Raw genomic sequence first — 14,667 nt, forward strand, 5'->3', positions numbered from 1 at the left:
TTTTTATTAGTGTAGATGTAAAATACTAAATTGCATACCTGGTAAGACAGAATCAATTATAATGCTTATAAATAATATCACTTCTATAAATCATGTGTTTTATGTTGAAAAACAAATTATTATTATTTTTTAATAACAGATTAGTTGTCACTTGCTTACTTTATATGCAAGTTGGTGATCTTTGTTAATTACGAAATTTGATAAATTATAAGATCTATTCGATAATCAAAATTTTAATATGTAGTTGATTATGAAATTTGATAAAACAATTAGTTTTATTTTTTAATCTGCAGTTTTGATTATGAAATACAATTAGTTTTATTAATTTTTTATCCGGGTGATCTGTATCATTATTTGTTTACTTTGTTATCAGCAATTATTGTATGTATTGGTTAATGGGAATCCTATTATATATTCATGCACAAATGAGCTTCAAGCTAATACAAACATTTAAAGCTAAGCCTGCTTACATTATAATGTCTGGTCCTTTTCCCTTCTATTCACCTGTAGCAACCATCACAAATGATGAAGAAAACGCCCGAAAGGCGAAAATGGCAACCATTATGGACCGATATAAAGACAAGATCATAGGTCTTCCCAAAAATTCCCTAAATCTTGATCATAATCTCTGTAAGTATGATGGTTTTTGGTATTTCCAAGGGTTTTCTTATAACTCAAAAGCTGACTTCTCAGTCGAGGCGGTCATGGCCTTGCAAGACGATTTCCAAGCACTACCCACTGATACTATCTTGGCAAGTTATCCAAAAGCGGGCGCAACATGGCTTAAGGCCCTTGCATTTGCCATTTTGAACCGAACCAAATTCAAAATAGGCACAACGCACCCATTGCTCACCATTAGCCCCCATGATTGTGTCCCTTTCTTAGAGAGCGAGTCTTTCTTGAACAACCCATCTTACGCAAATGGCCTCATGGCTGCCCATATACCCTACACCTCCTTACCTAAATCCATCGTTAGTTCTGATTGTCGGATTGTTTATATATGTAGAGACCCTAAAGATGTGCTCATTTCCGCTTGGTACTTCATGAATAAGGTCAATGGAGATGTTTCTATGCCACATAAACTGGACGATATGTTTGAGGGTTTCAGGGCGGGTGTCAGTCCATATGGTAGTTTCTAGTTTCTGGGATCATGTGATAGGGTACTATAAGGCAAGTTTAGTACGGCCAGATAAAGTATTGTTTCCAAAGTACGAGGATCTGAAGAAGGACCCGAAGAATGAGGTTAGGAAGTTAGCCAAGTTCATGGCCAGCCCTTTTACAGAAGAGGAGGAATATAATGGATCAGTGCAAAAGATAACCGAACTATGTGGTTTTGAAAACTTACGCGAGGTAAACAAGGATGGAAAGCAAGCGTCTAAGGTTTTATCTAATGATATTTATTTTAGGAAAGGTGTTGTCATTGATTCAGTTAATTATCTTACGACTTAAATGATCCATACTTTGGACGAGATCACCAAAGAAAAGTGGGATGGTTTAAACATCTCATCTGAATCATGAATAACCATGTTGAAGAGGTGATTCAATCATATGTTGCCATTTGGAATCACCTGAATAAGTTGTTTCAAGGTTCTAGCTAGGAATCTATGAAGTTTAATATTGTTCTTTTTTCATCTACGGTTTGTAATAGTAATTTTCAATAAAATATGTCACACGCGTTGTCTAATTAATAATAGCAATTTTCATATTACATGACAGATTCTCAAGCTAAAGTTAAGTTGGTAAATTACTAAATTTCCATGATTCTGGTTTTTGTCTGAAATGGATGGGTTTCACATAAATTTCCATGCTAAATTTACTAATTGGCACGTAAACGTGTTACTACATCTACAATGAAGGTGAAAAGCCCATATTCCACCAGCTAGAGGCAGTTAATTATGAAGGAAATATATGCATATGAGGGCCGGATGGTTTATGATGCAAATCAAGAAAACCAGCTGAACTATCTGGCCCGTTTGACTGGTTTGACCTGTTTGTCCCATTTGGCTCGATTGACCAATTTGGCCCTTTTCACTAGTTTGACCATTTGGCCCGTTTGACTTTTTTGTCGTGTGGCCCGTTTGAACTAAGTTAGCTTATTTGCATCTGACTTTCTACTTATATTCATATTTCAAGGCGCTGGATGAAACAAGGTAATTCATGGGCACGTGCATACACAGACATCCATAAATCAGGTTTCGAGTTGGGTAAAGACGTTTCTCCCCCCAAAACAAACATCCGCTATCCTCAAAACCTAATACAAAATCTTGGACGTAAACCTGCATCCAAACGACCCATTTTTGCTTTCTTTGCTGGTAAAATTCACCGTAAATGTTTAGTAAATAATGGTTTTTTAATATAATATATATTGTGTAGCAAGGTTTATCAGTAATGGATTATAAAGTTCCAAATATGGTGTTTTTAAGGATAAAATGAAATTAAAATATTCCAAATATGGTCAACCGGTCAACCCTACTTTAATCAAACATTGCAAGTCCTGCTAAAAAAAACCATGCCGCCGTAGCATCGGGCTGGTTTTCTAAGTTTATAATGATTTTAATCATACATACATTGCTATAGAATACATATTTTGAGATGTCAAACGTTGGTAAGGCAAAAACATACAACCCGTTCACATAACGTGGATTGCATAGTATAGCAAGAAACAAACCTAAAAGATACCCGTTAACACGTCAAAATATAACCATGCATACACTTATTGTTCCATATTACCTCAGTATCTCATATGGCCTGTCTTCTGCTCATTTAAGTTAATTAATATAAGCGTCGCATTCCTGTGTTGATGTTCCCGTCCACCGGACGGGTAAAGTACTAATTTGTTATTGTTATTGAAAATTTTGCATATTGTTTCACTTTCCAACTTTTCGAGTTTCTATCTGATACACTTACATATTACTTTAACGTCAAATTAACTCGTTTTAGTTAGACCATGGGGTATACTCTAACCCATCTTAATTCCACATAAGCTCCACATCATCATTTTTTTATACTTTCACCCTATGTCATCCAAAGGAAATGGTTTAACTCATTTAACACATAATTAATATAACAAATCAATTAGTAATTAATACATATTGTTTATTTTAACCCGTTAAGAGCATAACTCATGGGCCTTTTTAACACACTTAACACAAGTGAGCAGTGATTTAATCCATTTTTAAAGTGTCATGTCACTTTAACCTATGTAGGGGTTAGATTATACCCCACGGCCTTAGGGGTGTTATAAAAGTCAAACGTTACCACTTGTAATGGTATATGTATATCTTAGTTTTTTTGTTTTATGAACGTCAAACTCGTTTTTAATTAGGCGTGCTATAAAAGTCAATCGTTGCCACTTGTAGTAAATACTAGTACTATATATTTATGAACGTCACTCTTTAGTTTATATCAAATTTTAAAGTACAATTTGAAGTTTTTCTTGCTCAAAATACAGATAGATCATTGCTGGTTGGACGGTTTTAAACGGTTTTTGATAACAAAATATATACAACTTGAATTTTGATGATTTAATTTGTCTTTTTTTTAATCAGCAATTATTGCATGTCTTTGGTTATGGGAATCCTATCATATATATATATGCGTAGTCGATCGATCATGCACATTTGAGCTAATATAAACATATATTTGAGCCTACTTACAATATAATGTCCATGTCCGGTCCATTTGCCTACTATTCACCTGTAGCAACCGTTACAAAAGATGAAGAAGAGACCCGAAAGGCGAAAATGGCAATCATCATGGACCGATATAAAGACAAAGTCACAGCTCTTCCAAAAAATATTGATCTTCATTTATGTAAGTATGAGGGTTTCTGGTATTTCCAAGGTTTGGGGTATAACTCAAAAGCCGACTTCTCAGTTGACGCGGTCATGGCCTCGCAAGACAATTTCCATGCACTACCCACGGATATTTTGTTGGCAAGTAATCCAAAATCAGGCACAAAATGGCTTAAGGCCCTTACATTTGCCATTTTGAACCGAACCAAATTCGAAATAGGCACAACCCACCCATTGCTCACCATTAGCCCCCATGATTGTGTCCCCTTCATAGAGTCCGAGTCTTTCTTATACAACCCATCTTTTGCCAATGGCCTCATGGTTACCCATATACCCTACACTTCTTTACCTGAATCAGTCATTAGTTCTGACTGTCGGATTGTTTATATATGTAGAAACCCTAAAGATGTGGTCATTTCCGCCTGGCACTTCTTGAACAAAGTGAGAGAAGATGTTTCTACGCCACTGACACTGGATGGCGCATATGAGCTTCTTAGAACGGGTATGAGTCCATACGGATGTTTTTGGGATCATGTGGTTGGGCACTACAAGGCAAGTTTACTACGACCAGATAAAGTATTGTTCGTAAAGTACGAAGATATGAAGAAGGATCCAGAGAATGAGGTTAAAAAGTTAGCCAAGTTCTTAGGCAACCCTTTTATAGAAGAGGAAGCATGTAATGGATTAGTGCATAAGATAATTGAGCTATGTAGTTTTGAGAACTTAAGGTAAGTAAAAATGGAAAGCAAAGGTCTAAGGTTTTGTCTGATGATATTTATTTTAGAAAAGGCGTTGTCGGTGATTATATTAATTATCTTACGACTGAAATGATCCGTACTTTGGACGAGATCACCAAAGAAAAGTTGGATGGATTAAATATCTCATTTGAAGCATGAATAACCATGTTGAAGAAGTTATTCAAGTCACATGTCGCCACTAGGAATCACCTGAATAAGTTGTGTCATGCTTCTAGGAGTTTATAAAGTTTATTACTCTCATGTAGTTCGTTTGCGTTTCCTTTTATGTAATGAATCATACACCATTTTCATTTGCATGTATAATCTGATCCAACATTGTTAACAATACTAAAAACCATGGGTCTATTGCAGTTTCTAATAACAAGCTTCAATAAAATATGTCACTTGCTTTGTGCATAAGTTCTGTTATATTAATGAAGCACATAGAATCCGATTATAATTAGTTTACACAAAACCCTACATCTGAAGTGGTCACGCGAGGGTTAGCCTTGCATCTTCATGAACACAAAATCATCTAAGAGTTGTCGAGAGAAAACTTATTGTGTGTCGTCCACAATTCTGTGAGTCAAAATGAATTTGATCGGTGATGGGTTACAACACCAGAAAAAAGTATGTTACAAAAAAATTATCATAACTGCGCATTTTGGTGGTGAACTAACGTGAATTTGGTCAGTATCAAGTCACGACACCTATGGTAAAGCAAAAAAATAATTATGTCCATGCCCAAATATAACATATTAACATGTTTAAACAAAAAAGAAAAATAGGCGAGCAAAAAAACCGAGCTTTGCAGTTGTGAGCTAATGTGAATTCGTTGGAATCACCGGACAAAAAAAACCCAAAAAATGGGCACAATAACTAATAATTCGCGTTGCAGTGACAAATCAAGAAACATAACTTGAGCCTCATCCCTTTTGATGCGGTGGTAAATGTGTTGGTGTTTCCTAGCTAACACTAGGGTTTAAACCTCACAAAAAGGCAAAAATTGTAAAAAATGAAAATTAAATGTTAAAGAAAAAAAAAAGAAACATAACCAGAGTAGACATTTCTTCACGCGGGTCCGACAAGAAATTCACATGAGCCTCTTAAAACTAAACTTTCTCGTGTTTTTTGGTTTTTATATATCAAATTTCATGGCACTTCGCTATAACAAGAACTACTAGTTTTACTTTTATTTTATTTGTTTAGAATATGTGTCAAATTCCGATTATAGCGTTGCAATGTGACGTTCGAATATAAATTTTATTAGAACCGTGGAATTACAACTTTGACGTTAACGATTTTGTCTTTTGTTTAAAAAATGTGTCGAACTGCCGATATCATTTTGGGCATCTCACGACTTTACGTTAACAATTTATTTCTTGATCTTCTTTGATTACAAAATCTTATAATTAGTCTTATTAGATATATGACTGTATAATTTCTCAACAGGTGAGATCTAGATCTCCCTTAAGTTTAATCAGAAATTAAGCATAATGCACGTGAATTATTTTTTGGGATTTAGAGTTTTTGATTAGACGTGTTTTAAAAGTCAATCGTTACCATTTGTAAAGTTGTAATAGTAGATCTAAGTTTATTTAATAAACAAATTACAACTTGGAGCAAGAAAAATAAACAAATACAACTTGAGGTTTATTTTTTATCAGCGTGTTATTGCCAGTGGCGTAGCCAGAAATTTTTTCCTACGGGTTCGAAAATTTTTGAGGGACAAAAGACCGACTGTTTACCACTTATATTTGGGTTTTCTACGAGTTCGATGTTGAAATTTCTACGGGTTCGATGTCAAAATACACTAATATATAACATTAAAACAAAATTTTATACGGGTTCGGCCGAATCCATTCCCCTAAGGCTGGCTACGCCCCTGGTTATTGCACGTATTTGTTTATGGTAATCCTGTTATATATACACTGTCGATCATGCACATGAGCTTCAAGCTAATAATAATAATATTGCATTTGAGCCTACTTACATTATAATGTCCTCCTTATCCGGTCCATTTGCTTACTATTCGCCTGTAGCAACCATTACAGAAGATGAAGAAGAGGCCCTAAAGGCGAAAATGGCCACCATCATGGAGCGATATAAAGACAAAATCAAAGCTCTTCCCAAAAATACGGATTATAACCTTTGTAAGTATGAGGGTTTTTGGTATTTCCAAGGTTTTTCATTTAACTCAAAAGCTGACTTCTCACTTGAGGCGGTTATGGCCTTGCAAGACGATTTCCAAGCAATACCCACTAATATTGTCTTGGCAAGTTATCCAAAATCGGGCACAACATGGCTTAAGGCCCTTGCATTTGCTATTTTGAACCGAACCAAATTCAAAATAGGCACAACCCACCCATTGCTCACCATTAGCCCCCATGATTGTGTCCCCTTCATAGAGACCGCGTCCTTCTTACACAACCCAACTTTTGCAAATGGACTGCTCGCTACCCATATACCATACACTTCTTTACCTAAATCAGTCATTAGCTCTGGCTGTCGGATTGTTTATATATGTAGAAACCCTAAAGATGTGTTAATTTCCATTTGGCACTTCATAAACAAGGTAAGAGGAGATGTTTCTACGCCACTGAAACTAGATGATGGATTAATTGAGTGTTTCAAGGCGGGTATCAGTGTATATGGTAGTTTCTGGGATCATGTGATAGAGTACTATAAGGCAAGTTTAGCACGTCCAGATAAAGTATTGTTCCTAAAGTATGAGGATTTAAAAAAGGACCCGGAAAATGAGGTTAAGAAGTTAGCCAAGTTCATAGACAACCCTTTTACAGAAGAAGAGGAATATAATGGAACAATGCAAAAGATAATCGAACTATGTGGTTTTGAGAACTTACGCGAGGTAAACAAGGATGGAAAGCAAGCGTCTAAGGTTTTATCTAATGATATCTTTTTTAGGAAAGGCGTTGTCGGTGATTATGTTAATTATCTTACAACTGAAATGATTCATACTTTGGACGAGGTCATCAAAGAAAAGTTTGATGGTTTAAATATCTCATTTGAAGCTTGAATAACCATGTTGAAGAAGCTATTCATATAATCATATCACATGTTGCCACTAGGAATAACCTGAATAAATTGTGCAATGGTTCTAGGAATTCATGAAGCTTATTACTTTCTGTATTCGTTTGTGTTTCCTTTTATGTAATGAATAATAAAATATTTTCATTTGATGTAAAATCTGATCCAGCATTTTTAACAATACTAATAAGTAATAACCGTGGGTCTATTGCGGTTTCTAATAACAAGCTTCAATAAAATATGTCACTTGCTTTGGACATGAGTCTGCTATATATTTTGTATTGATAGCAATTTTCCTATCTAATGAAAGATTTTCAAGCTAAAGTTACCGATACAATCGACTTTGGTGGGTAATCTGTCTACATTAAACTGTATTTTAGCATTTAGCTAATAAACAAATTTTCATCCACATAGTTAAAACACTTAAACCTTCCGAAAATCCAATATAAAATATATATGACTATGGCTTTAGCTCTAACGTATCCTTTTTACACGAATTTCAATGATAAATTGACTATGTGTAGTGGGGGCTATAAAATGGAGGGTTTTGCGCCAGGTGACGCTCAGTCAGCAAATGATAAATTTTTGTTTTTAGGGTGTAATGGTGTTATAGCCCCATGTATATATCACACACACATATAATAATAATAATAATACACACACACAACGCCGGCGACAAATACCCCGCGCCCCTCCCCTTATCCCCAAAAATTCGGGGGGGGGGGGGGGGAGGGGGTGAGGTGTTTGCATGCCTTTTCGCCTGAATTCGCTCATAATCTTCGCCCATTACAAATATTCTTATATGCACGTAAATGAATATAACATATTGTTTTTAGTGGTAATTTCATCGCCCATTTTTTATATGAACTATTGAACCTATTGGTATGATGGAATGATATCCCTCTTGGTTCAAATCCAATAACCCATTTTAATTGATGTGTTCTCGAGTTATTGAACGAGAGAAAGGAAATAAAAGGGAGGTCTTTCCTTTGACATCTCTTTCTTTTCCCCTCTCTTTCCTTTCTTCCGGTACTTTTTTTCCTTTCCGATTTTACCAATTTAGAAAGTAACCATTTCTTCCTATTTTTTCTTTTTTTTATTTTCTTTAATGAAACTCCTAAACAAACATATTCTTTAATCATTTTCTTTCTCAACTTAAATGAAAATCAAGAACACAATCATCTCATTCTTTTCATCTATTTCCTTTTTTCTCTTAAGTAAAACTCGTGAACACAATAACTCAATAACCCACTTAACTTTTAACAAATTGAAAATAAAAATAAAAGTACTACATTGAGTTAATAAAAGAATAAAATAAACAAATATTTAAAAAGAAAGAAATTCCTTTAATTTATCGTTAAAAAATAGTTGGGGTTAACTAGAGGTGCACAAATCGAGTATTGGAAAAACCCGGTTCCTGGTATGGAACCGTTTAAGGTTTTCGGGTATTATCGGATACAAATCAGGTCCGGTTCGGGTACTGGTTTTGGTACTAAAACACGAACTTTATCCGTATCCTACGGGTAGGATCGGGTACAGGTATTAAAAACTTGAGTATAAAAAAACCGGTTTCGAGTTTGGGTTTTTTTTGCACCTCTAGGGTTAACAACTTGAATGGAAATAACAAGATTTGTAACTATAAAACCAAAAATTATAATTTCAAATAAATCATATGAAATATTAAAACAAATACTCATTCTTACAAATCTCAATGATATTTTTAAAAGTGACTATAAATATTGGGGATTAAATATTGTTGTATTGTCAGTGATTCCAGCTCAAGTATTTAATTAAAAAAAGATTTAGGTTTAAATTCCACCTGTGACAAAAGAAAATAATAAGGGCTGAGCTTTTATCGATTTATTGGCGACTTCCTCATTAAAAGTTGAGATGAATATGATCGGATGAGTTTGTGATCCGTTACTCCGTCAGTCATAAAAAATAAGGTTTAAAAAAGAAAAAGAAAAAATAAATTTAATTAGACACATGTGGCTTGACTCTCGAGTATCGTGTTCCCATTTTAAACAACATTATTCGTCATTAATAACTTTCTTGTGTGATTTGAATCTGATCTAAACACTATTTCTCAAACAACTTCATCCTTTATTCCTTGTGATCATTAACAGTAAGTGCTTCCTTAAATCCTGTCTTTTTTCATTCATAATATAAATTATTTAAATTTCCAATCTCATCAAATATGTTCGTTGATTATAAATCCTATAAACTACTACAATTCAGTTCCATTAATAATATTTATGCAATTTCTAATCTGATCACAGAATTCATCTGTTTAATCAATACCCATTATAATAAATCTCTAATAGATCATGTTTTAATTAATTCCAAGAATTTGTAATAGTAAATCTTCATGGGTTAGTTTGTATGTATACCTTTAAACTAATATTATTTTTATTCATTTTGTTGTTTTACATTTATTTGATCAGGTTTCAAATTTGTTGCATATTCCTAGTGATTCTTGAAGTTTAGATATCGGGTTTCAACACGTCTGATCTAAATGGATCGCGGGTTCGGGTTTACTCACTATCTATATCTAAAGCAAACTATTAAATGGATATGTTTATTTGGACTTGCATCTGCTGTTTTATTAACTGTTCAGTATCAGTACTCTCAGCATCAAGTTTTTACCAGTTTTTCATGTTTAATATCCGGTAACTCGTCACACAAGCTAAACAATTCGCATTCGGGCTTTAACGGGTCAGAAAAAAGTACACAGAATGCATCATCTGTTGATAATAAAAATACCAAAATGGAGACTTTGCCAGTAATGTCGGTTTCCGAGATGAATGAACTGCTACGGAAGAGTCGGTCTTCGCCGCATTCAGTCGTATGTATGCTGATTTGGTTAGTGTACTTGAGTTTATGCGAAAAGATTGTTAATATTGTGTTCATATGTTTTTTTATTGTGTTTGTGTTGTTTATTTACAGACGACGTCTCGGTTGTTGTCACGGGTTGATCAACAGCTACTTGAGGCAAAATCACAAATCGAGAATGCGATAATTGTGAACAATGATTCAGATCTTTACGCCCCGATTTATAGGAATATTTCCATGTTTAAAAGGTACCTTTATAACGCATATTCATGTAAACGAGACAACCCATGCGTCAGTTCGTTTAACTTAGGAGAGCTCGAGCTTGGCTTGAGGTAGTTTTTCAAGCTCGAGCTCAGGCTCGGCTCGTTTATTACTTTACATACATTATAGTTATTTTTTATATATATTTTAATTATAAGTTTTATGCATATCATAACATATATTATTTAGCTGTTTTTTATCATAATTTTATATATAATATAATTACAATATAGATTTATATTTCATATAATAAATAAAAGTTATATGAATGATAGGTTCATTTAGGCTCACTGGCTTGAGCTCGATAAGTAAAGTTTAGGCTCGTTTATCAAAAAGCTTATTTATAGGCTCGAGCTTGTTTAATCAAGCTCAGCTCGATTCGAGCTTTTAGCGAGCCGATCTAAATAATCTCATGAGGCTTGGCCCATTTACACCCGTAACAGTTAGTTACATGAAAATATAAACATATTTTTTTATTTTCATCGTGGCGTATGAAACTAAGTGTCACGGTTTTCAGAAGATTTGACAGCTTGCCACATCACCATTTAATCGCTGCAGAATGTATATAGTTGCATTACTGCATTCAATGGAAAAAAAAAAGACATTCTTTTTTCATACTTATAATGACAAAAAAGTGAAAGTTAGTTACATTTTGTGGTAATTTTACAACATTTTATCATCAAATATGCAGGAGTTATGAGATAATGGAACAAACACTTAAAGTGTACATCTACAAAGACGGTGAAAAACCAATATTTCATGATTATATTCTAGAGGGAATATATTCAAGTGAGGGTTGGTTTTTGAAGCTAATGGAATCTAATAAACAGTTTGTTACACAAGACCCAAATGAAGCACATTTATTTTACATACCGTTTAGTTCACGGCTGCTTGAATTAACATTATACGTCCCGCATTCACACAGTCGTGATAATTTGATTCAGTTCATGAAGAATCACACTGAGATGCTTATGACAAAATATCCATTCTGGAACAGAACTAATGGTTCAGATCATTTTCTAGCAGCCTGCCATGATTGGGTATGTATGTGTTTCCTTCATTTACTTTTACATTTGAGCTTGAACCTTCTGATCTAAAGTATAATACTTGTGTATAAAACAAGTTAACACTTGTTATTAATAAATTTGTGTATAAAACCTTTTTTTTTTTCTAAATATTCACTTCGGGCTATAAATCTAGTAACAAACATAATAAACATGGTTGGTTCTGTTTTTGTATGAGGCATAACCAAAACCAAACAGTAACTTTCGGTTAAGAAAAGACAAAACTGAACCGTTGGCTATTAGAATGGATCAGTTATTTGGGCTCAGTTTATCGGTTATTTTGGTGTTACTTATAGGTTCAGTTAGGTTATGGCCTTATGGGTCGGTTTTCGGTTTACATTTGGGCTCCAATAAATTGGCCCAAAATAGTGAGTTTGGGCCTGAAACTTTTGTTCAAAAGTATGTTAACCAGTTCTTTTGGCCCAAATAATGACTTTGGGCCATTAATCCAATCAAACATAATAAGCATGTTTGGCTCGATTTTCTAACGAGGCATGACCGAAACCGAACCGAACCGAACTGTAACTTCCGGTTTATAAAAACAAAACTGAACTGTTGGTTATCAATTTGAGTCGGTTACAGTTTTGTCAGTTATTTCGGTTTTATGTTTAGGGTTGATTCGGTTTTCAGTTTACACTTGGGCTTTAATGTTTTGGTTCGAATAATTTAACACAACATAATGGTTTGGGTCTGAAACTTTTGGTGAAAAGTATGTTAACTGTATTTAAAACTTTTGGCTCAAATAATGACTTTGGGTCCTAAGTTCAACAACAAACATATTAAACAAGTTCGTTTTGTTTCGGTCATGGTTTAACAGAACCATAACTTTCGGTTAAAATAAAAGACAAAACCGAACTGTTGGTTATTACTTTGGATTGGTTATTTGGGTACACTTTTGGTGCGATTCAGGCTAACCAAAACCGAAACATAACTTTTTGGTTAAAAAAAGACAAACTCGAACCGTTGGTTATTAGTCCGTGTTCAGTTTTGTCGGTTATTTCAGTTTCGTTTAATAGGTTTCTTACATTTCTTCAGGCCCCAGCCGAAACAAGGGGACGTTTACTAAACACGATAAGAGCCCTTTGCAATGCTGACATTCAAACAGGATTCCACATAGGCAAAGATGTTTCACTTCCAACAACATATGTACAGTCCGCAAAAAACCCTCTTAAAAACGTCGGTGGCGAACCCCCTTCTAATCGAACGACCTTAGCCTTTTTCGCGGGCCACATGCACGGTCAGGTCCGGCCTGCTTTACTAGCCCATTGGGCCAACGACACCGACATGAAAATACTAACTCGAATGCCACACGTGAAAGGCAACCAAAACTACATTAACCAAATGAAAACAAGCAAGTTTTGTATATGTGCTCGTGGGTTTGCGGTCCACAGCCCACGCGTGGTCGAGTCTTTATTTTACAACTGTGTCCCCGTGATCATATCGGATAACTACGTGCTCCCGTTTTTTGATGTTTTGAATTGGGGATCGTTTGCGGTTTTTATACCCGAGCAGGATATTCCTAAGTTGAAATCGATTTTGCTTTCGATATCGAAGGAAAAGTATGTTGAGATGTATGAGAGTGTGAAGAAGGTAAGAGAACATTTCTTTTGGCATTCAGAGCCTGTTAAGTATGATTTGTTTCATATGATTCTTCATTCTATATGGTACACTAGAGTTTTCACAAGTGGCTTTTAGAGGTAATGTAATAAATACACAGATTATAGTGATGATGTTAGTATGTTATATTACAAGTATATTGAGTTGGTAATTTAAGGTTTTTTACTTTTTATTAAATTATGTTAGTTGAATCTTTTATAGATTTGGAAGTTAATGTTTTTTAAATAGGATTTAACTTGTCTAGATTAAATGTGAGGCTGCAAGTCTGTATGATGATAGCTGATAATTGAATATTTGAATTGTCTAATATATGAATTGCTAGACTAAAATCAGGAAAATTGAAGACCAGAAGACAATGATTAACGGCATCCTCTGTGACTGGAGGTGATGTGCAAATACCGGTTAACTGGTTTCTGGATTAACCAATCAGGTTTTTGTTCTAACAGTCAAAACCGGTTAATCTCAATAATGTTTGCTAATTGGGATTTAAGTGAAAAATCCCTAACATATGTAATCGGTTCGGTCCATTCATTAACATATGGTAGCCTATTGAACTTAACATTAAATGATTGAAATTAACCTTATCAACCGATGTTCACTTAACCAGTTCCTATTTGAAAATCCTAATTAGTCCTTAATATATGGTTATTATCGGTTACAAACCGGTTTCTACTATACCGGTTTGGTTTCCCACTATGTATATACAGTATATACAAATATTCAAGCCTAAACTATGTATATATACTATGTAGTGATAAAGTTTAAATTATTTATGCTTAAATGTTTAATAACATTTTTATTAAGTGGTTAAAATTTAAAAATATTCAAGCCTAAACTTTCATGAACATATATGTCGTTTTGAGCTATTTTTGTCAGCCCCAAACATTTCATGACCAAACCGAGTTCACTTCTAAGCAGCCCATAATCAAACCGAATCAACATATAAAACCAAATAGTCATAATCGACTTATACATAACAGATTGTTATCATTTTTTGATTTGTCAAAAGTACAGTTACGGTTACGGTTTTGGGTCAAAACTGACCCAGACCAAACCATGCACATCCCAGTCTTTAATCCACTAGTTACAACCATCTAACCCGTTTAGCACGCTTACAAATTGATTGCAACCCATTTAACTTTTTACTCAATTAAGAATGGGAATAAGTGCAATTGAGAATTTGGGCTTGGTAAATACGCAATTAAGAATGTTTGGAAGGGATGTGCATTCGCCCATTAGTATTACACTATGCCCATTACCCGATGATTGAAAACATGAAGTTAGGCAGTGGTCTAAAAATTTCAGGACCCGCAA

At 34.4% G+C, this 14,667-nt stretch overlaps 1 protein-coding gene and 3 pseudogenes across 2 annotated transcripts; all 4 read left to right on the plus strand.

The window, feature by feature from the left end:
- The first annotated feature begins 425 nt into the window (after positions 1 to 425).
- LOC143622912 (flavonol sulfotransferase-like pseudogene) lies at positions 426 to 1,518 on the plus strand (annotated as a pseudogene).
- Positions 1,519 to 3,640: 2,122 nt separating this feature from the next.
- Positions 3,641 to 4,690, plus strand: LOC143622846 (flavonol sulfotransferase-like pseudogene; annotated as a pseudogene).
- A 1,828-nt stretch (positions 4,691 to 6,518) lies between these two features.
- Positions 6,519 to 7,568, plus strand: LOC143623023 (flavonol sulfotransferase-like pseudogene; annotated as a pseudogene).
- A 2,474-nt stretch (positions 7,569 to 10,042) lies between these two features.
- Positions 10,043 to 13,617, plus strand: LOC143623022 (putative glycosyltransferase At5g03795). Of its 2 annotated transcripts, none has more exons than XM_077094029.1 (4): positions 10,043 to 10,424; positions 10,526 to 10,659; positions 11,364 to 11,712; positions 12,772 to 13,617. In XM_077094029.1, the coding sequence occupies exons 1-4, from the start codon at positions 10,095 to 10,097 to the stop codon at positions 13,429 to 13,431; spliced, it is 1,473 nt and encodes a 490-aa protein (XP_076950144.1). In that variant the 5' UTR covers positions 10,043 to 10,094; the 3' UTR covers positions 13,432 to 13,617. The 2 variants fall into 2 exon arrangements, with proteins under 2 accessions (XP_076950144.1, XP_076950145.1); XM_077094030.1 differs by having other exon boundaries at positions 10,255 to 10,441; positions 12,772 to 13,612.
- Positions 13,618 to 14,667: the final 1,050 nt, after the last annotated feature.

The sequence above is a fragment of the Bidens hawaiensis genome, unplaced genomic scaffold, assembly GCF_021521415.1.
Source record: "Bidens hawaiensis isolate Kalapana, Puna unplaced genomic scaffold, B.hawaiensis_p1.1 tig00003244_1, whole genome shotgun sequence".
Taxonomy (NCBI): domain Eukaryota; kingdom Viridiplantae; phylum Streptophyta; class Magnoliopsida; order Asterales; family Asteraceae; genus Bidens; species Bidens hawaiensis.

Excerpts from the sequence above, each read along its gene's own strand:
- LOC143623022 (XM_077094029.1), top strand. The coding sequence starts at position 10,095 with ATGGATCGCGGGTTCGGGTTTACTCACTATCTATATCTAAAGCAAACT. Across the intron at positions 10,425-10,525 it reads GGTCTTCGCCGCATTCAGTC|ACGACGTCTCGGTTGTTGTC; the intron begins GTATGTATGCTG and ends GTTTATTTACAG. Across the intron at positions 10,660-11,363 it reads AATATTTCCATGTTTAAAAG|GAGTTATGAGATAATGGAAC; the intron begins GTACCTTTATAA and ends TCAAATATGCAG.